General features: G+C 32.7%; 2 protein-coding genes across 4 annotated transcripts in view; one reads left to right on the top strand and one right to left on the bottom strand.

Moving 5' to 3' along the window:
* The window catches only part of LOC139529341 (protein draper-like), a 194142-nt gene that overhangs the window by 43166 nt on the left and 123345 nt on the right, over nucleotides 1-27631 (top strand). The gene's annotated exons all lie outside the window — the stretch shown is intronic.
* LOC139529258 (uncharacterized) lies at nucleotides 6196-11080 on the bottom strand. Of its 3 annotated transcripts, none has more exons than XR_011665846.1 (3): nucleotides 10867-11080; nucleotides 9563-9802; nucleotides 6196-6328 (listed from the first exon to the last, which is right to left on the bottom strand). XR_011665846.1 is itself a non-coding variant. In XM_071325472.1 (3 exons), the coding sequence occupies exons 1-3, from the start codon at nucleotides 10633-10635 to the stop codon at nucleotides 6320-6322; spliced, it is 342 nt and encodes a 113-aa protein (XP_071181573.1). In that variant the 5' UTR covers nucleotides 10636-10779; the 3' UTR covers nucleotides 6196-6319. The 3 variants fall into 3 exon arrangements, 1 of the variants encoding a protein (XP_071181573.1); XR_011665845.1 differs by having other exon boundaries at nucleotides 9563-9789; XM_071325472.1 differs by lacking the exon at nucleotides 10867-11080 and adding an exon at nucleotides 10530-10779 and having other exon boundaries at nucleotides 9563-9789.

The raw sequence follows: 27631 nt of genomic DNA, 5'->3' as shown, positions 1-27631 counted from the left end.
TGTATTTAAATCAAATTGGTTCTCTTCTTCTTCTTCTTCTTCTGGTATACAATAGTCTATCGACATTCGATGATTACATACTGTTGGCATACGTGGACTAGTCTATTTACAAATCTTTTACCCCAATTTATTCAAAATATATGTTTTTTTTCTTATGTTCTATATATTTTAAATTGCGCTATAGTTCCGTAACTTTCTGCCCAGTCGTATAAACGAATCGTCGACAAGTGCGTACATTTTTTTAAATCAATATTTCTGGTATGTTCCAATCTGTCCTTCACTATTGACAATGAGTATATATTACATTTTCCCAAATTCACCCTTGGAAAAAATATTTAAATAGAGTTTAATTTCATCAAATCTTATTTTTTGGGTATTATTTATATTTTCATGAATACTATTCTTTACACCAGAAATGTTATTTATAAACAAGCGTATGAGTTTAGTAATGACAAGTAAGACAGAGTTGTATATTATACATCTGATAGTTCAAATGGAAAGTTATAAGTTATCGGCCGTGTACACTGATCAATACCTGCAGAGAAGTGAAACGATGCATGAACTTACAAGCCCGACAGGAAATCGCTTGAATACCTGGACGTGTCACCTCACACCCCTCACCTCACCTTTGGAAGTAATACATTTAGCCATGCTGGTGATCAGATGAGGGAAGATCAGAATTTATTTGAAAAAAAAATATTACTTTAAAGAATTATGAACAAATTAGATTTTCGAAAACAAATTTCACGGAACACTTATCTATGATTTGAACTTTGACTTTTTAACTAATTCCAATATTAGCAGTTTAAAAATAACAGACCATGGTTATTTAACAAAAATAAGAATATTTTCCGTATCAAGTTAGTTAGTCGGATAAAACAACCGTACGATTGACAAGATATCGACACGCAATTACGACTACATCGGTTACTGTAGTTTTGGTCCTTTGTGGTTTATAGACATAATTTTTTATAGTGGTTTTTAAACGGACAAGGTGTCAAAATGGCGGCACGCAGAGGATTGATACTCGAAATTTAAAATCGATGGTGATCTCTTATCTAGCTAAATAAAACTTTCATATCTATGAAGTTGAGTTTTTTTTAAACAGAATGGACATAATATCAATTTTTGATTTTTTTGCGAAATATAAAATGTATATAGAAAACAATAAATCATTTTTTCTTATTTTTTTTTTTAGAAGTTATACTGTGATAACATATCTGTCTATATCCTACTATCATGACTATGTAAAGATTTTACAGTATTGCAAAAGTTGTATTCTAGCTCATAATAATCTATCAAGCACCACTTTCTTCTTATGGTATACTTCTATTAAACAAAAGATTACGCGCTTCGGTCAACGCTTTTACACCCCAATGAAGTTACAAAAAGAAGCATTCAATTCTTATATGCAATTTCAAATTCAATTGAAATGCAAAACAACTAAACATAAAAACCAACATTGAAATGTCAGTTACCAGAATTTTTTTCTACACAGGTTTAACTGTTTTATATGCCTTGATAGCATAGAGTTTTGAAAAAGTAACCAGTAGCTCATTTAATGTCAGAAATACTTGCTGTGAGCATTGAGAAGCATTCACCTTTTGTGGTGTGATGTACTGCTGTTCCAAATTGGGGTGAAGGTTGGTTCCTATTAAAACGTTTGAACCTGTGGCATTTGTTCGCACCTGTCCTTAGTCAGGAACTTGTTGTTCAGTGGTTGTCGTTTGTTGATGTAGTTTTTGAGTGTTTATCGGTTTCTTTTTTTTTTTTTTTAGATTAGACAGTTGATTTTCCTATTTAATTGGTTTTACAATAGTCATTTTGGGGCCCTTAATAGCATGCTCTTCGGTGAGGGCCAAGGCTTCGTGTTAAAGACCGTACTTTGAACTATAATGGTCTACTTTTTACACAGTGTGACTTGGATGGAGAGTTGTCTCATTGGCACTCATACCACATCTTTTCATTTCTATTAGTTTTTGCATAAAATAACTGTCTTAATGCATTTTATATCTTTATGCGGAGAGATTTATTACGAAAAGTTACAGAGCAACCTTCATTGGTTAAAAAAGCTGAGATTTCAATATTCTGAGGAATTAAAACGAAATAAAAGAAGTTAGAAATTTTCATATGGGTCGTATATAACTACATAATATATAAGTCTCGATCCCTTTGCTTTTTTAAGACATGGCCAAAAACAAGACTATTGGTTTTTGATGTTTGCTCTTCCGAAAGCTATGTATTAACCATAGATTCCATTTCATGTTTTAACAACAACAACAAAATAACAATAGTATGACCCGACAATTCAAAAGTTACTTGTATTTTACACTTAACTATAATCCTTTCATTCAGATTAATTATCAAAGATTTATATCCGTCTTTAAGATAAAAGGTTCTGTAACAAAGAACATAGATAATTTGACACTAAGTGATAACTGCCGAAAGCCATTCTTGACAAACTTATACGAAGCATATTTTTTAATCCGTAATCCCCGCTTTCGGCAAAACGCGAATTAATATTATTTAATAAAAAGATATTTGATTGGTTCATTTTCTGCATGTCAATCAGTCTTTTGAATTTGTATTTTATATTTGTTTTTATGTTGTTATGCAGTTATGTTTTAATATTAGAAATATATGGATGTGAAATAAATATGTAAACTTTCCAGCGACTTGGACTTTATCTCAACTACCGCTAGTTTCCCCCAGAAACTAATTAATATGACAGAGGTGACCAACAACCTGGTCATAATAGGATAATTTACGTAGTGACCCGTGTAAACGTGTTCTTAAAGGTTGCTAAGTCAGCTGTGTATATTTTATAGTTTTATCGAAATTTAATATTCATTATATTATCCATAAATAAGAACCCAACTTAATATAATTGATACACACAAATGTATATGCATGATCTAATAATCAGTTGAATCTATATTTTGGCATTGTCCAATGTCATGTTTTTCTCTGACTTTTAGTGACGTCATTACACTAAATTCATTTACTGTCGGATGTAAACTTACTAGAAGCATGATTATTTTTAAATAAGTTGTAAAGCTTTGAACTAGACATATATACGTTTTTTTTGGTTTTTTATTTTTATTTTGTAAGTTATTTTATTTGTGTGCTTTGAATCGATCTGAGGAGTTAGAAATAGGGTAAGGCACCCGCACACATTTTAACCCCGCTGAATTCTGTGTGTGCCTGTCCGAGTCAGGAGTCTAACATCCAGTGTTTGTCGTTTGTTATTCTGTAGCATAATGTGTTTTCGTTTATTGGTTTATTGGTTTGTACAGACATCAGGCCGTTATTTTCTTGTTTTAATTCTTTCAAATTTGAAATTCCGGGCCGCTTTACAGCTTACTATGCGGGAATGGTTTTGCTTACTGTCGATGGTCGGATGGTGACCTATAATGAGCTTGTCATAGGCAATCTTAACACAATTTCTTTTTTGTTCAAAATAATACTGTATAGCCCTTGTGCAACTGTTATCCAAAATATTCATGACATCTGAACATTCACGTATTTCTGATCGCGATTGAAATTAACTGTCAGATTTAGTATAAGTAATAACAGTAATTTACTTGCCTTTGATAGTTTCTTTCGTACTGGTTGTCGGTTTTTGTAATCTATCATGATACCTCATTTGAAGTCTAATATCCACGAAGCATAGAATATGTATTCCACTGCAATTTGCATCCACCGTATCATCTAATGATTAATCGATATTTTCGGTTTAGAAAAGTTTCATTACATTTCCTTGATTTTGAAGCTAATATCAAATCCTTTAATCTTAGTATTTTTATAAAAACTTAACTTTCCATTAGATATTTCTGTGTATCATAATGATATTGCCTACTAGCAGGTTATAAAGTGTTGTTGTTTTGGAATCCTTCCCGACCTATAGCCGTAAACATTTGAATGTAGGACAGCATACTTTCGAATGAACACTTATTTTCTTTGTACACATAAAAAAAAAGAAGATGTAGTATGATTGCCAATGAGACAACTCCCCACAAGAGACCAAATGACACAGAAATTAAGAGCTATTATAGCTCACCGTAAGACCTTTAACAACGAGCAAATCCCACACCACATGGTCAGCTGCAAAAGGCCCCGAAATTACTGAAACAAGAAATCTAAAGTACAAAAAATGAACGAAAACAAAACTGAAGCACAGCAACAACCGACAACCACTGAATAATAGGCTCTTGACTTTAAACAGGCTCATACATACAGAATGTGGCGGGGTTAAAAATTTCCTAACCCTCTACTAACCTGGTCTGCCTACGGGATTACTGTCATTGTTTGACAGACAGTATTTATGCATTATTCATTTTCTTCTACCTTTAATTTAATAATGAACGCATCACATTCCATCATAAGGAAATACCTGTATCAAGTCAGGAATATGACAATGGTTTTCCATTTGTTTGATGTGTTTAAGCTTTTGATTTTGTCATTTAATAATGTACTTTCCGATTTATATTTTCCTTTCTTTTGTTATGTTATTTAATCTTTTTCAATGATATTTTATGTCTACACAAAAAATGCTGACTTCTAGAATGAACACCTATTACGGAAAGTCCTGACTTTGAGATAAAGACGAAGCAAGTCACTTCTATGAGATTTCAGTATGTAATAAAATTGTGTCCAAAGTAAACGGATGCTCCACTATCATGTTCTATGTTCAGTTGACCTTGTAATTGATCAAAACTCAAATTAGGCATTGAAATTAGACATTTCATATCATATATCATAGGGAACATGTTTACTAAGTATCAAATTAATTGGACTTCAACTTCAACAAAAACTTGAACCACAAACGTTCACACACTTACCTTTAATCAAAATATCTTCAGTAGGTGATATATTTGTCAATTGGTCCTGATATTTCTTACAGAGTCTCTTATCCACTAAGCAATGCAAATGTATACCATTGCAATGTTGATCAACTGTAGCAAAGGTGTCTAAAAAATACCGATCTAAAAAAAAATATAATTATAAACATACGCGGTACAAACTTTCCTTTTCCAGCTGCGCATTTCTTCTTCAAAAAAAGTATCTTCAGTATCGACATTAAATTAAAACGTGATGTAAAGGTTTAGAGCTGATTAAACCGGACCAAAGGTAAGGTCTATTATGGACTAGAATTAGAGATATACACGAGGGAGATAAACTCATTCATTTAGAATGATTTGTTTTAAATTTTATACCTTTTCCAATAAAGCATTATCCTAATTTTAGTAAATAGTATCTAAAAGCCGTCAAGCATAAATAAACTCATGCATGTATTTTGATTTTTCCGGCCCTGGTAGATTTTAATATTGGCTTATTAATTAATTTTTTTATGGTAGAATGTAACAACTTACCATTATACACATTTTCATTTTCATCAGAATGAACGGAGTTTTGCTTCATTATTTTTTGTCAGCATTATTTTGACACATTGCACTATCTATAATAATCGTATTTTGATGACTAAAAGTTGAGAATTTTGATGAAAATTTAATGTGCAAATAGTAAGAAGTCCAATTTAGCAGTACGACTTATAAAAATACTCTATTGCGTTGTGCAAAGATGAATTCTTCAATGTTTTGAATTTCAGATTTTATGAGGGCGCAAAGCGCCCGAAATGAAATATTGATTATATGATAAGATTAGAGTGAGATATAATAATGCATTGACCTTCAATTCTAATCAAATAACAGCTCTTTAAAGTACACCCCTGAATAAAAAATGTTACAATCCAGGTAATACCTTACTGCGCATGCCCATAGGTAACATCGTATACCTCGGGCTACAATAGATTGACTTTCAATGAAGCCAAACCTTAAACCTCAAACAATTATGTTTGATATAAAACAACAAAACCAATATCTGAACCAATAAAATATCATGTTCTTGTTTAAAAGATCTGATACGAAAGTAACCGATTCAGTAAACAATGGATATAGTTCACCATAGACATATTTCTATGCATCTGGATAATGAATAAACAAATTGACACCCAAAATACTAATTATCAGACCACTAAGCAAAAAGCAAAATCCAACATCTGACCAAACATCTGAATACTGAACTGTTTGGACTGAATAGATATAAGGCGGTTACTTTAAAAAAAATAACTACAGAAAATAATCATTTGTATTATCAAATGTACATCAAAATATTTCACAGAGTATACACGTTAAAGTCAGTAATTTCTTTATACTCCACGAAAAAACTGCATACGAATGTTCTATATCATATTCCGCCACACTGCTACAAAACTGCAATTATTGTTTGGAATACCAGTCATATTCAAGTCCATCCAACTCTATCCTTTCTGAAAAATTTAATGATATAGATGTATATTTCAAGTTTGCACTCGAGAATAAACATTCTGTGTAATATTTCATATTTTATTGAATACTGTTTAGAAATACTTAGATCAAGAGTCGTCTTATTGTTATCATACCACATCTATTTGCAATGTATTTAATTTCTCTATAATAATGCATTTGGGTGGGATGGGTGGGAAATGCATTATTATATCTCACTCTAATCTTATCATATAATCAATATTTCATTTCGGGCGCTTTGCGCCCTCATAAAATCTGAAATTATATTTCTAAGATTTTCGTGAGATATAATAATGCATGTTTAAAGCAAGCTTACCATTTCTAAAACTTTATCTGCAAAACCCGCTTTTTCATTAGTCCTAAAATAAAATTTATTAAACGTTCTAGTGTTGGACCAATCTGCCATGGACATAATATCATCCATACTGATGCCACTCATCGCTGCCTTGCTAGTTGAGACCATGCGACAATAATGTGCTTGAAACAATGAGATGTCGATTCCTGCCTCCTTCATAACCCATTTAATCCAATTTCCAACTGTCTGCGAAGATAGACCTTTAAAAGGTTTCTAAGTTGACCTTAATAAAGGATCAGGTTCATGTTTACTAACAGGCCTTAAATGTTCCGTTCTCAATTCATATTCATGTATACAAGAAATAACACATTATTTTTTCTTTGAAAATTTGCAGTATTTCACTGATCTGTTATTGCAATCTTTTTGTGTTTTAGACAGACCCGGTAAATGAAAAATTATACTACTTTTGTTTCTGGACATGAATCTTCTGTCTAACCTTGCAATTTCAGATATCCTTTTTGGAGCTGCCAAAGCCAATAAGATTGATAATGTTTTACCTAAAACTGAAAAATCAAGTTTTTTGTTTATTGGTAAAGCGGATAAATATTTAAGAACAATATCCAAATCCCATGAAAATTGGTATTTTGGTAAAGGTGGGTTATTTTGTAGAACACCTTTCATTAATTGTTTTACTATAGGTAATTGACCAATTGGGACACCATCGATATATGGCAGGACTGAAGATATGGCCGAACGGTGAACATTTAAAGTTCTGTATTGATACCCCTCTTTATACATCTAAGTCAAAAAATCTAAGATAGCGGCCAAAGGTGCTGAAAAGGGATCAATTTCCCGTGAGCTACACCAGCTAGACCACTTATTCCAGGCACTGTCGTAAGAAGATCTTGTTCCCGATTTCCAAGACCCAAGGAGTAATTCTTTAGTTTCCTCTGAAATTCAAATTGAGTTAAATGATCTCCGGAGACCGTCCACCCTGCTAGTTTTAATGTTTTGTTCAGTGGGTGTGGCTCTTTCATGGGAGACAATACAGTGTTGTGACTCATGGGAAGTAACACTGGATAATCTACTGACATTTGAAGTAACAGAGGGTACCAAGCCTGGGATTGCCAAACTGGAGTTATCAGAATTATCTGACTGTTTTCCTCCCGAACTTTCGCCAGACACGTACTTATTAGACAGAACGGGGGAAAAGCATAACCCTTTATCTCTCTCTAGGATTGGAGAAGGGCATCTACCGCTTTCGCTTGGGGATCTGGCTTCCAGCTGAAATATTGATTCAGGTGAGTATTTGACCTGTCTGCAAACAGATCTACATTGCAAGGACCTATGCGTTTCATGAGACTTTTGAAAAGTATCGGACTTAACCGCCAATTGCTGAAATCCGCATAATGCCTGCTTTCCCAGTCTGCTATAACATTGCTTTTTCCTGGGATATAGTCCGCAGTGATTGTTAATTGCCTTTGAAGACACCAATCCCAAAACTGATTTGTTAGGGAATTTAGTCTTTTTGACACCGTTCCCCCCATTTTGTTTACATATACAATTGCTGTTGTGTTGTCCATTTGTATAAGAATATGCTTGTTTTGTAGATTTTTGGCATAAGATTGTACTGCGAACATTGCTGCTTTTAGTTCGAGTTGATTTATATGGAGGGATTTTTCCTCGTCTATCCAAAGCCCACCTATACTTATCTGTTGACATGTTGCTCCCCATCCCGACAGACTTGCATCCGACTGAATGGTTAAATGGGGTTCTGGTCTTAGTAACGCTTTCCCGTTCCAAGACCCCAGCTTGGTTACCCACCAATGCAACTCGTTCTGAACTTCCTCGTTTAACTGGATTTGGTGATCGTAATGGCCCCCCAAATGCAGGGCTTTTGTTTTCAATATTTGTAAACTGCGATAATGCAGAGGACCTGGAAGGGCAGCTTGATTTGTTGCTGTTAACTGACCTATCAACTGAGCTAAATCTCTTGCTGACACTTTCTTGTGTTCTAGCATTAATTTTGAACTGTTCTTTATTTTCTCTACCTTCTCTTTCGGGAGAGACAAAGTCAACAACTTTGAGTTTACTGTATAACCCAGAAACTTCATTGTTTGTGAAGGTTCCATTACTGATTTGTATTGTTTGTATTGATCAGAAAACCTAAGCCCCTTAATATTGACAAAACTGTTGAGAGATCTGACAAAATTTTCTGATTTGACTGATTCATTATTAGAATATCGTCTAGGTAAACTATCAGACGTACACCTAAACGTCTCAATAAAGTCATGGGAACCTTCATCAGTTTTGTGAATATTCTTGGGGCTACTGCAATCCCAAACGGGAGGGACCTGAATTCCATTATTTTTCCCTGCCAAAAAAATCTGAGGTATTTTCTGTGTTCTTTTGCTATTTGCAATGTCAAATATGCATCGGTTAGGTCTATTTTTACCATCCAATCGTTCTTCAAAAGAAGATCTTTTAACAAATGAATTCCCTCCATTTTGAAATGTTCGTAACGTAAAAAAACATTTAGGCCTTTTAGATTTATAACCAGTCTTTGACCCCCTCCCTTCTTTGGTACCAGAAAAATGTTGCTTATGAACGAATCCTTTGTTAGGAAAGACTGTGTTATGGCCTTCTTGTTCAAAAGTCCTGTTATTTCTTTGTTTATCAAATCCTGATTTTCTTGATTGAAAAAGGCTTGATTTGGTATTTGATTTTGGAAAGGTGTTGCTAAGAAATCTAATTTTATTCCTTTTACACACTGGAGAACCCAAGGATCTTTTGTAATTGAGTTCCAATTCTGTAGGAAAAGACTTACTCTTCCCCCTACAGGAATAGAATTTTGATTGATTATGCAATTCATTGGTAATTGGAAATAGTTCTGTATATGACTGAAAGTTTGCTCTTGACCTACCCGTTCTATCGGTTTGCAGGTTTCTTGAACACTTGGTTGTTCTGAGGTTGAGTCTGGATTTGGTTCTGGGTCTGGTTCTGGCGCTGATTCTGGCGCTGACCATAACTGTTCCCCTGTCTGTTCTGTGACTGGTTTCCCTGCCAAGGTCTCTTCCCTGAAACTTGTGGATGGAGAGCTTGTCTGCCGCCCACAGACTGCAGGTTGTTTGTGGGCCCCTGCTGAAAAAACTGATCATTTTTTCTATTAAAATGAGGTTTACCAGCATGTTTTTTCTTGTTAGAAAACAACAACATTTCTCTAAGTTCTTTGTTATCCTTGTTTTCTTTAGCCAAAGACTTATTACCAAAAAGTTGACCCTTAGATTTTGCCAAAGCTTTCTTGCCTTTCTTCTCATTTAAAAAATCTAGACTATCTGGCATTGTTTTAACTAACATTGCTTTTCTCCTGTCAGTGTTATAAACATAGTGAGCATTACCTGCTAGCACAATAGCCCTCTGTGTTAACTGAATTACATCAGAAGGGTCCATACCTTGATTATCTTTCTTAATCCTATGTGCTTCAGACCATAAACGGGACAGAGGACCCATAACATCTAGAATGCGTAGCTGTGTGTTAATTTTACTTCTCTCTAATCTAGCATTCCATTTTCTACCTTGAAAATAATTTTTCTTAAAAAATCTATCTGTTTCAAGAGCCTTTAATCCTTTAGACGAAGGAATAGGCCAATTCAAAGACATATCTTGTCTCGTCTTTTTACTTATACCCTTTAGAGCATACTTCTCTATATATTTGGTTACATGAGATGGTACTTTTACTTTTTTATCTTTAGACAAAGAAGGTTCTGGGTCAAACGCTTCATTGTCTTCTGAACTCTCTGATTCAGAGTTACTAGAAGATGATTCACTGCTACTAGTATTTTCAGAGGAACTGCTAGAATGATTTACAACTTTCCTGTGTTTAATCTTACCTTTTCTGCTAGGTACGGAGTCGTCCCGTTTCCGTTTAGGGTTTTTGGTATCTAGGTCAGACCAGCTCTGTCTGACATCTTCTTCTGTCCCGTCGACTAACGACATTTCATCATCTTGACGAGAAGAGATATTTCTCCTCGCCTTGTGAGAAGAGCCCAAAGACTCGACTACCTTATCAGTTTCTACCGCCACTGCGGTAAAACTTACATTTTCATCAATGACCCTATGGTCTTCCGAATCAAGTGCACCGCTCTCACGAGACGGTGTAGCCATCCCTAACGGAATGTCATTGAGTTGGGCGTTAGCCATGCTAACTAAAATAATAAACCCACTAACCTTTAAATAATTTGGAAAAAAACGTCTTTACTCAAAGAGAGCTAAATTGAAAGTCAATCTATTGTAGCCCGAGGTATACGATGTTACCTATGGGCATGCGCAGTAAGGTATTACCTGGATTGTAACATTTTTTATTCAGGGGTGTACTTTAAAGAGCTGTTATTTGATTAGAATTGAAGGTCAATGCATTATTATATCTCACGAAAATCTTAGAAATATAATCAAGTTTTATTCTTGATTTTCAAACGTATTCGTGAAGTTGCACCTGAATATACGACAACATCCATACTAATTAAAACTTAATGAAGTCTTTTATATATAACAAAATGTGACTAATCTAGCTTTATAAAACCAGAGATATAGCAATGTTGACGTCTTAGTTTTTACAGAATTCATCATAAAAATTGAGATAAGAAATTGTCTGCAAATGTCACTATCGCTCGGGCAAAAATAATCACGAATATAATGCCTACCCATGTTAAAACTACAATAAAGTATAGTTTGCATCAATTATTTCTTAATCAAATGACATTGTTGCAAACCTGATCTTGAACAGTATCATTTTTTTTTAGAAATTTACCTGTGACGTCACTTTTGTGGCGTTGACCCAGTCGTGTGAAAGACGGTTCGTGGTTCTGTTGTACTGTTTTGTGTGCTGTCCTATGTTGTTTTACGTTTTCATTTTGATAATAGATAAGCACATCAATATGTACTATTGTACTGTTTATTTGTAAATTTTATTGTCCTGAAGGTTCTTGTTTTTATATGTACTGTAATCCTGTCATGTAATGGTGTCATTTCAGTGTTATATTTAACATTACCTTAAAAGTGTGAGGTTTGGCTAACCACAAAACCAGGTTAAAAAAAGTTAAATCACAAAAATACTGAACATAATATCGACAGCGATGCGTTAACAGAACAAACAGACACAATAGGCAAAAACGTCAAAATTACAGAAGTCAACACTGAGTTATAATCCCAATCATGTTTTCCTGAAATATCCTGTTCCAAGTCAGGAAAAATGGCAGTTGTTATCTTATAGTGCATTTCTGTGTGTGTTGCATTATTGTTTGTTTTTGTTCATTTCTGTTTTTCTGTTGTTTTCTTGTTTTCCTCTTATAGTTGATATGTTTCCCTCTGTTTTAGCTTGTAAACCGGATTCGTTTGGTTTTCAAACGATTAATGACTTTCGAACTGTTGCTTTTATTTATTTATCACTACGTTTAAATAAAGGATGATTGTAACTGTTAACAGGGGAAATAAGTGTCTGTCGTTCAGTTTATAACGTGATAGCAAAATCATTTAAAAAAAAAGACATAATTGTGAGAATTTCATTATATTTTAAATTCATGCGGTAAATAAATTCAAAAATCATTAAATGCAATCAATCTTCATAAGCATGATTCAAAGACTTTATCAACTAGAACACAAAAGCAATCATCGAATAACGTATATACATAAAATTTAACAATATATATGAAATAAACATAACATTACCTAAGGATTTGTAGCTTTTGAGTCTTGATGGTTGAAAATGCCTATTCTCGTCGCTTAAACATATTGAAACATCACAATCTTTGTTGAAATTTTTCTGGTTCAACTAAAAAATAGTAGTATGAAATTCTGTTTGAATAATGTTGATTTTATCATTGATGTTAGAATTTGAAAGACGTTGAGAAAAGCAGTGTTATTATTATATCGTTTGAAACAAAGTGTTATAAAACTGCAAAATTCTCGGATATAAACAGAGTATTAGAAGCCTAATGATGAAGATGATACCTCTAGCTTTTGATAGTATGTTGGTTTTTTATTACATTTGAGTTCATTTGTATGTTTAGGTGCGTAACTTTTCACTGTGTTGAAGGTCCATTGGTTGGTTTAGACTGTTTCCTGTTCTCTGGACGGGTAGTTGTCTTTTTGAAACTAAGATTCTTTTTTTTTCTTGAGGGTCTGACTACTTAGACCTCTAAAAATACGGATAATTATAAATAAAAATTATAATAAGACATCACACAAATTCCTTTAAGAAGTGTTGTGTCTGATTTCATTTTGTTTTCTAGAGGGACTATTTCTTATGCCATATGAACAATCTTCAGAAAATGTCAAATTTAACATATATGATGTATGATTACCAGGGAAAATAATAACCATAATTGGGTAATATTAACGGAGTATTGTGATGCATGTAGATACACATGTATCTTCCCTTTATCAAATTAAGAAAATTTGTATGCTCATAGCTTCAGGTCTGCTGGTTTGCCTATATCAGCTCTTAGACGTGTGTAACATGTTTTTGATTATGGAAAAATTTGGCCTCTAGCAGCACTTTTAAAAGAGATATGAAATTGTCAAATAACGGTTAGACACATTGGTATGATTAATTTCAATTCTATATTAATCATCCAAAGAGCTATATATTAAGTAGTGAAATTGAAAAAAAAGAGCATGTTCTGTATATTTTAACCACATGAATATTACAGTTTGTCAAACAAGCTAATACTTACGTTTGTAAAACGAAACTTACTTCTTTAGTATTTTTGCGTTTTGAATCATCAATGTCTATATGATTTTGCTGTCGAACAATTTCCCCTGACGACTGTGATGAATATGGTAAGGTGGTATTCTTTGATGCTAAAAAGGTAGATTTTGATATTTAAGGTCAAGGAACAAGTAAATATGCTCTATCACAGATTTTGGTAAAATTTTGCATATCAGTTGGGCTGAAAATCGGAAAATTATACATTTAACTCTTTTATTTTCTGAAATATTACTGATTGAAATCTTTCAAAATAGGTGAACATTTGTATAATGCTTGATTTTATTGACAACATATTTGTTACGTTCGGAGGACGTGTTTTTCAACAGACTGTCGGCATTCCAATGGGAACAAACTGTGCCCCTCTACTCGCCGACTTGTTTCTTTATTATTATGAGGCTGACTTCATGCAGGAACTTCTTAGGAAGAAAGATAAGAAGTTAGCAATATCCTTTAACTCTACTTTCCGCTATATAGATGATGTTCTTTCACTAAACAATTCAAAATTTGGTGACTATGTGGAACGCATCTATCCCATCGAACTAGAGATAAAGGATACTACAGATACAGTTAAGTCGGCTTCATATCTTGACTTACATCTAGAAATTGACAATGAGGGTCGGTTGAAAACAAAACTTTACGACAAAAGAGATGATTTCAGCTTTCCAATTGTGAACTTTCCATTTCTAAGTATCAACATTCCAGCAGCACCTGCATACGGGGTATATATCTCCCAATTGATACGATATTCCCGTGCGTGCATTTCCTATCATGATTTTCTTGATAGAGGTTTGCTGCTCACAAGGAAGCTATTAAACCAAGAGTTCCAAATGGTGAAGTTGAAATCATCCCTTCGTAAATTTTACGGACGCCATCACGAGTTGGTTGACCGTTATGAAATAACCGTTTCACAAATGATATCGGATATGTTCCTTACGTCGTAACTACAATCCCCTTCCCTTTCATGAATATGACATACCGAATTAGACTATTTACCGGATTTGTAATCACATAAGCAACACGACGGGTGCCACATGTGGAGCAGGATCTGCTTACCCTTCCGGAGCACCTGAGATCACCCCTTGTTTTTGGTGGGGTTCGTGTTGTTTATTCTTTAGTTTTCTATGTTGTGTCGTGTGTACTATTGTTTTTCTGTTTGTCTTTTTCATTTGTAGCCATGGCGTTGTCAGTTTGTTTTAGATTTATGAGTTTGACTGTCCCTTTGGTATCTTTCGTCCCTCTTGTATAGGAAGCATATAAATAAAGGCAACAGTAGTATACCGCTGTTCAAAACTCATAAATCCATTGACAAAAAACAAAATCGGGGTAACAAACTAAAACTGAGGTAAACACATTAAATATAAGAGGTGAACAACGACACAACATTAAAATGTATTACACACAGAAACGGACTAAGCATTAGACAAAATCCTATGAGGATAACAAATATAACATCAAAACCAAATACATGAATTTGGGATAGATAAGTACCGTGACACGTCTTATAGTAATGTGAATTCATACTCAAAAATAAGAGAAAACAAACGACACAACGGAAACACAACGTTAAAATGTAACACACACAGAAACGAACTATAATATAACAATGGCCATATTCCTGACTTAGTACAGGAAATTTTAAAGGAAAAAAATGGTGGGTTGAACCTGGTTTTGTGGCATGCTAAACCTCCTTCTTTTATGGAGATGTGAAATATAACATTAAAATGACAACACAACATTACAGGACAACATATAAAATTGACGAAAATATTTCATAAATTTACCTTAAAATCAACAAATTTTATATTTTTACTCGATAGATTTTTCTTTAAAAAAATGTATGTTGTTGATACATACTTTTTGGTTTTGGGTGTATTAACAAACCTGTTACCTTGTCTGTCGTAAAAAACGTCAAAAAATCGACGATATGGTCTACAACGCGATGACGGTACGATTATTTCGACGTATTTATGTAATTTGTTACCAAGTATACCACTTTGCTTGATGTCTTCCGTAAAAACAAAGTCGGTTAATCTATTATTCTTTTACATCATTAAGACGGACATTTGTGTATCAACAGCACATACTTTAAAAAAAATATCTATGGAGTAAAAATTGGAGATTTGATGTTTAAACACAAATTTAAGAACTTCTTTCGCCGATTTAATGTACAAATAAGCACATATTTTGAAAGAATTCAATCAGTAATATTTCAGAGAAAAAAAGATATAAAGGTATTATTTCGATTTTCACATACAGTTCAACGAGCAAAGGTGTGTGCAATATTTTACGAAAAACTGTGACATAGCCCATTTACGTTAACTTGACATTAAATCACGTTGACTCACAACCAAACGAAATATCAAGTACACATTTGAAGACGGACGAGCAAATATGCAAGGCAGTTTGTGTATCCAAATGCAATTGGTAGAATTTAAATTGATACCTTGCTCTATACCTATTTTCTATATACCTTTATACAGTGTAGAATTGAGATCCACGTTTTTCTTTTTTCATGGTAACCTGTAACAACTTACCGTAATATTCATTTTCATTTCCAGCAGAATAAATGGAATTTTGGTCCGGGTTGTGGTCAGCATAACCACTATCTGTACAAATCATATTTGGATGATTAAGTTAAGAATTTGGATGAAGATAGACTGTGCAAATAGTAACTAAATAGTAACAAGCAATTTTTTTTAGTAATTCAACTTATAAAAGATACATTATTGCGTTGTACAAAAATTAATTCTTCAATGTTTTGAATAAGAAATCAGACTTTTTAAACAGATTCTTTAAGTTGCGCTTAAATATACGACAACTCCTGTACTAATTGAATCTTAATAAAGTTTTTTTTTTAATCTATAAGTAATGTGATAAATCAAAGAGATGTATTAATATTGATATCTTAGTTTTTACAGAACCCATCATAAAAATTGAGATAAGAAATTGCATGCTTATTTCAACCTTTTATAACAAAGTTTTTTTATAATGTGTTGTACCTTACAATATTTGTATTATTCATAATTCATTATATAAAAAACAATCAAAAATTTACCGTTGACTAAAACTTTAAGATATGACATATTACAAATATTTACAAGTTTTATCTTTAAAAAAACCTCTTTCGTTTGATGGAAACTTATAAATTGATTGTTGTGTGTATTGGTGGACATTGTTTCACTTTCCCACTCACTCACCGATGTTGCTTCGTATAAAGTTCATATTATTCCGTCACAGATTTTTTCTTTGTTTGTGGATTCGAAATTCATTTGACCAATGAGTTTGTTTTTTGTTAATTCGGTGAATTACTTTTGATACTTTATGACATCCATAAAAATAATAAATATTATAAGAACTCTTCATAGATACATCAGGAATAAAAAAAAAAAAAACTCATCATAGAATAATAATAATGAATTCACAGATTATTTATATAACTTTGATCATATATACTCAACATAACTTTTTTTTTATCTTAAAGTTTTAATTATTGATAGTTGTATGTATCTAACATGACAATAATTAAGCGTCTTACGTGCAGTAAATGACCTCAAGCAAAATAATTTAAAAAAAAGACAAAATTTTGCATGAATTTCGTTACATTTTGATTTCGTGCGGTCATCAAAATTAAAAAAATGCACTTTCTCTTCATAAGCATGATTTCAAAGACTTTATCAACTAGAACAATAAAGCATTCATCAAATTTCGTATCTTATTTAAATTATATAAATATATGAGAAATAAACAGGACATTACCTAAGGATTCGTAGCTCTTGAGTCTTGTTGGTTGTAAATGCTTATTCTCGTTTAAATAAGTTGAAACATCCAAAGCTTTTTTGAAACTTTTCTGGTTCAACTAAAAAATGATAGTAGAACAATCTGTTTGAATAATGTTGATTTTATTATTTATGTTAGAATTTATAAGACTTCTGATAAGAGAAGCAGTGTTATTACTATATCATTTGAAACAAAATGTTAGAAAACAGCAGAAGACTCCGATAAGCTTAATTAAGTAAAGGTTACCTCTAGCATTTGATAGTCTTGTGTGTTTAGTTTTTTTCTTCACATTTCAGTTCATTTTTATGTTTCGGAGGTAAATGAGGCGTGCATTTTGTTGAAATAAAAGAGGGACGAGAGATACCAGAGGGACAATCAAACTCATAGATTGAAAATAAACTGACAACGCCATGGCTACAAATAAAAAGACAAACAGACAAATATTGATGAAATAAGTTACATTATTGTTTTAGTGCCAGCTGACTTTCCATTGGTGGCGCTCTGGACGGGTTATTGTCTCTCTGAAGCTACGGTTGTTTTTTTTTATTGATGGTCTGACTACACAAGAAACTTACGGACCTCTAAAAATACGGATAATTTCAAATAAAAGTTATTATACGACATCACACAAAGTCCGTTAAGAAATGTAGCTAGATATAAGAAGATGTGGTTTGAATGCCAATGAGATAGCTCTCGACCCAATTCACAGTTTTTAACAGAAAAATCATTATAGGTCAAAGTACGATCTTCAACACGGAGCCTTGACTCACACCGAACAGTAAGGTATTCCTTTTGTATCTGATTTCATTTTGTTTTCTTTAGGGATAATTTCTTATGCCGTATGATCCATTTTCAGAAAATGTAAAATATAACAAATATAATGAGTCAAGGATGTACCATAATCGGGAAAAATAATAACCATAATTGTGTAACATTTATTAGAATATTGTAATGTATTTAGATACGCATATATTCTCCTTTTATCAAGTTAAGAAACTTTAAAGTAATGAATGAGGTTGTTAAATTTGATATCTGCTTTTTTGGTTGCTTTTTCAAATGTTTGTTTGTTTTATAGTGATTAAGATTAAAACATAATGTTGACTGCTGCACCTCTATTTTTTTACGTTTTTACGTATTATGGCTGTTTGTTTTGTTCACGAATCGTTGTCAATATAATTGACTTTGATGCGACTATCATACAAGTGAGAGGTAAAGCTAGCTATAAAACCAGAATCAATTTGCCATTGTCGACATAAGCAAATGCATGTACCAGGTCAGGAATATGACAGTTGTTATCCATTCGTTTGATGTGTTTGAGCTTTTGATTTTGCCATTTGTTTATAGACTCTCTGTTTTCAATTTTGAGTTCAGTTTTTTTGTGATTTTACTTTTTTTATACTCGTACTTTCAGTTGTGCAGGTGTTCATACTAAAATAGCAGGTATTACACGTGTTTAACACATTTATGATTTTTTTTCCCTCTAGCAGCACTTAAAAGACATGAAATTGTCAAATTGCGATTTGTTTCAGAAACATTGGTATAACTTAATGCAAAAGTATATTTTAACCACATGACTATTACAATTTTTCTAACAAGCAGATACTTATGTTTAAAAAAGAAAACTTACTTCTGTTATTATCTCGTTGGGTATGTCCATACTTTCGCATTCATGCTCTTCTCCAAAGTTTAAGTCAGATAAATTGCTTATTGACTTATTACCACTGCATTCTGAATCACAAATGCGTTGATGGATTGCGAGTCGTACCACGTCCCCTAACGACTGATGTGAATATGGTAAGTTGGGATTTCTGGATGCTAAAATGATGAATTAATAGTTTAATCACAGAGACTATTAAACAAACGAAATATCAGTTACACATCTTAAGACCGACGAGGAAATATGCGAGGGCTGTTTGTGAGTTCAAATATGGAAGAAGGGGAAAGATAGTCAAAATATTTCCTTAATCTAAAAGCTAATATAAAAAATAAGATGCGGTATGATTGGCAATGAGACAACTCTCTACTAGAGACCAAATGACACAGAAATAAGTCACCGTATGGCCTTCAACAATGAGCAACGCCCATACCGCATAGTCAGCTATAAAGGCCTCGAAATGACAAATGTAAAACAATTCAAACGAGAAAACAAACGGCACAATTTATGTACCAAATGAACGAAAAACAAATATGTAACACATTAACAAACGACAACCACTGAATTAAAGGCTCCTAACTTGGGACAGGCAGTTACATACAGAATGTGGCGGGGTTAAACATAATAGCGGGATCTCAACCCTCCACTAATCTGGGACAGGGGTGTAACAGTACAACATAAAAACGAACTATAAAATTCAGTTGAAAAAGGCTTAACTCATCAGATGGATACAAATAGAAATGCATCTAACAAAAACATAGATTGCACATGACTGGGTACTTGTATATCCCAACAACAATTACTAACCGCTAATTCAAAGTCACTAACAACTTATGAAAAAGCATGCATCTTAGACTAAATAATCAATCAGTTCTCATCTAACATCCAATGGATTTAGTGTTAAGACGTCATAAACAGTCCAAGAAAAACATACGGTAATCAATAGTTTGTAGGTCTATAAATAATTATGTATATGTATATAACAATAATATTCAGTTTGCTTTTAATTTACTGACAACAAAATCAACATTAATACCAATAAAAACATATATTTACAGTGTTGAATTCGTAAACTTTTAACGGAATAAAAAAAAACTACGATGAAGATTAAATTTAAAAAGGATCAAACAGTGAAAATATTGATCCCAACGAGGAAATTCCGATAGTCTCAAACTAACAAATAAGATACGGGATGCCTTTGTCTTGTGTAATGGATATTGGTTATTTTCTAATTCGATTTATGAATTTCGAACAGCGGTATACTACTGTTGCCTTTATTTATACTCTGAGTGCCACTATTTCTAAGTCTGAATAAAAAAGAATATAACTTGCAGGTAGCTCTTGTGATATAAAAAAAAAAGGTATACTTCTAAAGGATGAGAATTTTTGAGAAAATATCTAAATGCGGAGTACGTTATCGATCCGGGTTCAATACGCTTTCGCACATGATGAGTCGACGTATGCTCGCGAAATCAAAGTGAACGTAAGAAGAAAGGATAGCAAATAGGATAGTCATGCATATGTATGTATTGTATTGTAAGAGCATCTTTTTGCTACATTAAAAGCCATCCACCCTTTTCAGACATGTGCAGAACTGTCCAAAATTAAACTTGGCGTTTAAGAGGGCTCGTTAAACGCGTTGAATTGATCCTTACCCTTTTTACGTTTAAACACGACACTCGTCAAATTGTACCGCGATTCCTCATTCGCATTTTTCCAACAAATGGGACTGTACAAATGTGTAGCCCTCTTTGTTGCATCTCAAGGCAACTTACAGTTTATGAAACCGGTGATAATTAATTAAGAAATGAATGCTACTTTTTGTAACTTCATTGGGGGCTAAAAACATTGACCGAAGTGTATTTTCTATGAAGCGCGGAAGCGCTTCATTCTAAAAATGTGTGCACGGTCAACGCTTATACAATCCTACGAAGTTACAAAAAAAAAGCATTCAATACTTATTAGATCTGGTAACTGTCATCACCAACCATTTAATGGTTATTTAAACAATCAAAATCACATTATCTCCTATAATAACGTGTGTGGAGAAATAATAATATCTAATAGGGAAATGACTTCACTAAAGTTGTTTGTGTCTAATTCGTATTGGTACTTTTACATATAAAATATTTTTTAAACTAAACTAAGCATCTTGCTAAGCACACGTCAAAAGACATTCAAAATTTCCAGTGTAAAGATAAAAACCTCCCAAAGTTCCCCATGTATTCACAGTACCTATTTTGTCGCCGACTCGTAAAGTGGTTGCGCCAAATCGTCCACGTCCTTGCAAAACATCAGTTGGTATGCCTTTTATATTCGTAGGAAAATGTTTTTCTCCAAGAGGAATTATCCTTTTTCTTTCACAATATAGTTGGATACACTGAGTATCTACAATATCATGGTGTATGCCATAGTTTGAAGATTTCATTTGTGATGGGCAAATCAAAGAAAGTTTGTTGTGTTGACTTAATAACAAAGATGAAGTATTACCATCTATTTTTTGCATCCATGGAGAGTATGAATTAGCTCCATAATTATCTATGATTTGTTTCATAATTTCGCCAGTTTCGTGTTGAATATTTGTTGACCCCTCTTCATCGTCGCAGCTAAAGCACAATACCTCAAAGTTCATATATTTATCAGGAATATCTATGACATCCTTTTTAGACCGTTCAATAACTATCAGCTTTTTACTCACGAGAAGGCACTCTTGGTCCTCTACCGACCTGTGACATTTGCATCGATATGCTGGGTATATGTCCTTGGTATCTTGAATTAGGATTTTTTTGTATTTTTTAAAAAAAGTTCTAGTTACAGTCCACGCCAAAGATTTAATGATATCATAGTTACCAATTTCATACGCTTTATATAACATTTTCTCGAAAAACACTCCATCAAAAGTGTAGTTTGCTAGTAACCAACGACAAAGACAGCAAAATTCATTTTCTGCTGCTACAAGGAAAGACTCTTCAAAATCAACTTGATGTTTATTCTTCAGAAATAAAGTCATAATGAAAAACTCAGAAAGCAATTCTATAGCATCAGTCTCCTCATCCCAAAAAAAGAATAAATCTGAAACAGAAAACGAATTCAAATACGAATGTAACAAAGACGAGAGAAAACGAAGGCGACAGCAGTTTGCTGATGTTAAAATCACTACAACCTTAAACATTTAACTTGGAGGAGACAATTTAAGATAAAAAGAAAAGCTGTAAATTTTCTTATCATTAAAAAGTTATATCCTATAAATTTTCAAATGATTTCAAAATACCCAGGTTCTTCTACCAACATACAGATTTGGAAATAAGGCCTCATCAACTGTCTAATCGATTTGGTTTTCTATCTAGATTGGTCTCCATTAACGAGAATGGTGTAGACGAAATGCGCATCTGGTGTTCTCAATTATTAGACTGAATTTATATATTTTTCAATAAGTCTTTATAAATAATCATAATGTACGACGGCAGTGAATTGTTATCAGAAACTTAAAAAAAAAATCTAATTGAAATGATAATTATCACGAAATTTTATGCAAAATTGTTTCAAAACTGGCAGGTATTATTGATTTGATCGTAATTCTTACTTTAATATGTCTATATGTAGTTGGTTGGTCCGAAAGTTTACGGTCACTTTTGGTATTCTTCCAACAGGCAGAAAAAAACCTTACCAAAGGAGAGCAGCGGTTTGGTTTTGTGGAATGAATGTCATTTCTGGTTGATATTAGGACGTAAAACCAGATTACTTGTGTTAAAAAATTATGGCTACACCTTTTGGAAGTGGCTGTTTCTATGCTTAATTACTACCCCTATCCCCTATCCGCATTTTCCTTTGACAGTCAAAATTTTCAACCCTTCATCGCAGTAGACCCCTTTTACAGGACATACCTTAATAGAAAAAAATTTAAAATCTACCAATGTTACCTCATATCGGCGACAACTCCAAAGCCGTTATACTTAGTTTATCATTATTAAGGACAAAGATTACCAGATCGACACTTTACCGATGCTGTAAAATTTATGTATATACATTTTGAGAGATTGTATGCATCCCTGTTGAATAAATAGACAGACTCGTGATTGACCTAGATATTTTATTACGACTGCGGTTGGGACGAATTATTTCCGCCCTTAAAATGGGGTTTCATGCACATTTTATAATTAATGTGCTCTTGTAGGTTTTCTGTAATAAACACAGGCTGTAGTATGTTTTATATGATAACTTGCAAATCTAAATTCAATCGAGTTACTAGTATCTGTTGTACTAAATAAGACTGTTCCAAATAATTAGTTCCTTGGATATCATTATGAAACCAGCGTCTTAGCTTTTATATGGCTATCCAGACAGTTAATTTATAACGACTATAAGTATTAGCTAAATTTTGTTTCAAACTCGTTTTCAAATATTACAAAAATCAAATAATATAACACATACCATTGAGGAACCATTCTTTTAAAACGGACCAAATCCAGTCAGCCCTATATCAATATAAGGCTTTTAATACTAGTATATGTTTATCGGTAAAACTCGAATTACCAATCACGACAATTTGCTTAAAGTAAACGTTTGTTTGATATCTGATTTTTGTTAAACCATATTAGTCCAGTCAATCTAGATCAAATTTTACCCTAACCTTAACCTAATTGCAACAGAAGAATTTAAAAAAAAATATCAAACGCGTAATAAGTTGTATAAAATAATACAGGAGTTACCAAGTTGTCAAGTACAAATACTTACCAAATGTTGATAATCGTGTGTTAACTTCTGGATGGCTTGATGTTTCCGTTGTCGTTTTCGGTTGGTTTTTCTCTGAACTATACCATGCATTATCTAAAACACATATAATGACCACAATGAAACAAATGTTTGCATTTTAAACTTGAGAAAAACTTTAGATTTGAACATTGAAGTTGTTTGTGTCGTTTAAAAATGCTGATATATTTATAGACTTTGCATTTTGTTCAGTGGTTGTCATTTGTTGGTGTGTTTCATATGTGCTTCTCGTTTCTGTTTTTTTAATATAGATAAGACCGGGGTTTTCTTCTGATTGAATTGTTTTACACTTGTTATTTTGGGTCCTTTATAGCTTGTTGTTCGGTTTAATCTAAACATGATTTATTGTCCAAAATCATTGACAATAGGATCGGACAAAAGTTTTAAAACTTAGAACGTCTTCTCAATGCTGCTCGGTGTGAGTAAAGGCTGCGTGTTGAAGGATTTATCTTGCCCCATAATTATATTTTCGTTTAGCAGCTTTATTTCAACACACACAATTTACTTACTACTTCAGTTATAATATTTTGTGTTGTTTCTTATTTATTATTTATAACTGTTGATGTAAATGTCCTTTGGTTTTGTGAGTCTTTGTTTACTCCTTGGTTTTGATGGTTATTGTCTTGTATCAGTTGTAACATTGATGTTTAGAAGAGCATTAGCTACGAAGCATAAACAAAATTACATAATATTAATGTTGGTTCAATAATGAATGAAAAAAAGATAGTAAAATAGTAAGTGGCTTTTAGCCGCAAGTTTGATTCAGTTTCGTCATAATAAGCTTGAGGTAAAATCGAAGATGAATGATTAAATTGCAAGTATCGATGCCACTGCTGGTGGACGATTCGTCCCCGAGGGTATCACAAGCCCAGTAGTCAGCACGTTGACATGAATATCAATTATATGATCATTTTAATAAGTTCCCTGTTTACAAAACTTTAAATTTTTCGAAAAACTCAGGATTTTCTTATCCCGAAATAGATTATCTTAACCATATTTGGCACAACTTATTTAAATTTTGGGTCCTCAATGCTCTTCAACTTTATTCTTGTTTGGCTTTATAACTATTTTGATCTGAGCGTCACTGAAGACTCTTATGTAGAAGAAACGAGCGTCGGCGTATAAATAAACTCATCAAATTATAATCCTGGTACCTTTGATAAATTTTCATGTAAGCATCAATGTAACCCCTTAGCTTAAGATAATCGTCAGATAACAGGAAAGCTCTCTGATCTGTAATTTTACCGATCTTGCACTTTTCAAACTGTGTTTGACATTTTACTAGTAACTAAGTTTGAATTAGCCTAGTGGGTGATACACGCATAGCAGAAGACGCTTACCATGCAAGAACAAAATCCCCATTTTTTTTACTTGAATTCAGTGAAATTGTTGTATGTCTTTCTCCTAGCTATAACCTAGCTATAGAAGGCCGCACCTTGACCTACAATGGTTAACTTTGGACACATTGTGACTTGGATGAAGAGTTGTCTTATTGGCACTGATAACAAATCTTCTTATTTATATAGCTATGAATGTAAATAATGCGTGGAATGAAAGTACTTTAAAGCTATGTTTGAATATATTTTAATGCCAGGTAAAAATATAATTCATTTTGGTAATAGGAATGAATGATATTTAAAAAAGGGCGACGGCCACCAAATCAATCAATATCAAAACTGATATCCGTATGCTCCTCAAACGACATGAAATTCAAAGATTTTTTTATGACTGCTATAATGCTACCAGTGAATGACATTAAAATTAAGAATGGATTTGTATCATTGTATGATTAAAATGTTACTTGCCGTTTATCAATGAAGTTTGATCAGTCGTTGTTCTAACAAACAGACATTTCTCCGTCTTGTAAAGACGTTTATCAATAAAACACAATAGATGAATATTATCACAAAACAAATCCACTGTGTCCAAATTCTCTGAAAATAAACATAAGTTAGATATAAAAAAAGGTCCATGAACGAACTTGGTACATCTATCGTCAAAGACTCAAATGATGTAATCAATTATCCTACTTTTTGTTCCAAAACGTAATATCCAAGAACAGTTTTTTGTTTGTTTGTATATCACAATAAATTTACTGTTTAATAAACGAATTAGGAAGTGGCCATTCGCAAGGAAATCAAAGAGAGGCAAGAAATACCAATGGGACATTCAAACTCAATAGCTGAAAATAAACTGACAATACAATGACTAAAAAAGAAAAAAAGAACCAGACAAACAAACAATAGTACACAATTCAACAACATAGAAAAATAAAAACTGAGTGACACAAACCCAACCAATCAACAACAAAAAACCAGGGGGTCTATGGTGCTCCACCAATCATGCATACTTCAAATGAAAATCCTCTACAATCATGCGTCGGTTTTTTATGTCCCGTGAACATTTTCATCGTTGGCGGAAACCATAGATGTCACATATCCCGGTTTGTCGTCGGCGTCGGTAGCGTCATATTTCGGGGTTTGTTTGTGTTCAAAGTTATTCAAACATCAAGTAATTCCCCAAACCTTCATACAATTTACGAATCTTCGATTGGAGCCTTTTCCTTGTCTATAGATATATATATAGAATCCGAAGCAATATTTCGATTAATTTTTTTAAATCCCTTTTTCCATTTTATTTTTTTGTTTCTGTAAATTTGACAATTGGTCAGTCGGAACAGCTGTTCAATCTTTAAAAAGGTAAGGTAGGAAAATTCAAAACGCTGCGTCATGTCGATTCCTTTTTTTTTTTATTATTATAAGTTATTACCGCATCCATCTGTAATTGTTAACATCTCCAATTGCCCAATTGATATTTGATTTGGGGTAATTGATTTATTGATAATTATACCACATGTCTGGATAAAGAGAAATAATTTTAAATGCATATTTACCTTACTTTTGTAATAATATACCTAAATATTCATATTGCGTTACAGTAATCGACTGATCAATTGGTTCGTCAATTTTTGAAAAAGGGTTATCGTATGCTGATTTGTTTGTTGTTGACTGCATACCACCATTCCCTGCTATAGTCAGAAGGCGAATGTCCCCGTCCGAACTCTGACTTTGATATGTCTTGAATGATAAGAATAATTTAAATTACTGAGTTGTTGTATCAATTGGATAAACATATAACAAGAAAAAAGAAACATAACACCATAAGTTAAAAGGAATAATATATTGCAATCCTTCTTAAAGACAATATAGGTGCAAAGATCAACTATAGCAGACACATATCAACGCACGAGAACAACAAACTGCCTTAAAACAGATAATGGCTGTTCATAACATATTAAAAGTAAACTCATTAGACATGTATCGATTGATATATTTGTCTAGTAGAACTTTTCTTATTAGTTATAATTGTCTTTTTACATGCTAACTTGAAATAGTGTTTTTGCTCAATTTTGAAGCCAATACGATACTCTGTTATTAATTTCATCTGAGTCCTCTGGACTCTGAAAGATAGTTGTCCCATTGCCAACCATACAACATATTTTAATTGTTATAATGATATTAGGTAGTTTGAAAAGTAAAGAGATCCCTACATTCCCAGCGAAAAAAAAAAAAAACACTACAAAAATAAATTATTGATAAACAAAATATCTTATTGATAAAGTCAAGAAATATTTTTATTAAAAGATTTTTTGTTTTTCAGTTTTTCGATTAATTCAGATAACAGTTACTGTAAAAGTAACGGCTATTAATAGAAACGATGATTAAAATACAGAAAAAGCTTTGAAAAATAATGTCATTTAGTCTTACAATACAATATGTAGATCATATAACATGTGGTATGAGAACAGATTAACAGGGATGAACTCCGATTTGTGCAAATAATATAACCAATTATAATAAGGTGAATCACATATGATTAAGTATATCAAAATTGAACACATAATTGAAATATGTATGTGTTTTTTCTATTTAATTTGTTTCACTTTTACCGTCAAAAAGAAATTTAAACTGATTCATTTACCTCTATAACACAAGGAACAGTAGGTGCATCAGTTATACATTTAT

The sequence above is a fragment of the Mytilus edulis genome, chromosome 1, assembly GCF_963676685.1.
Source record: "Mytilus edulis chromosome 1, xbMytEdul2.2, whole genome shotgun sequence".
NCBI lineage: Eukaryota > Metazoa > Mollusca > Bivalvia > Mytilida > Mytilidae > Mytilus > Mytilus edulis.
The sequence above is the reverse complement of the archived record's forward strand: the minus strand, read 5'-3'. Positions and strand labels throughout refer to the sequence as shown.

Coding starts and splice junctions, on each gene's coding strand:
- LOC139529258 (XM_071325472.1), bottom strand. CDS start 10,635: ATGTCGTTAGTCGACGGGACAGAAGAAGATGTCAGACAGAGCTGGTCT. Junction 9,790..10,529: donor CTCCGTACCTAGCAGAAAAG/GTAAGATTAAAC, acceptor AAAAATGATCAG/TTTTTTCAGCAGGGGCCCAC.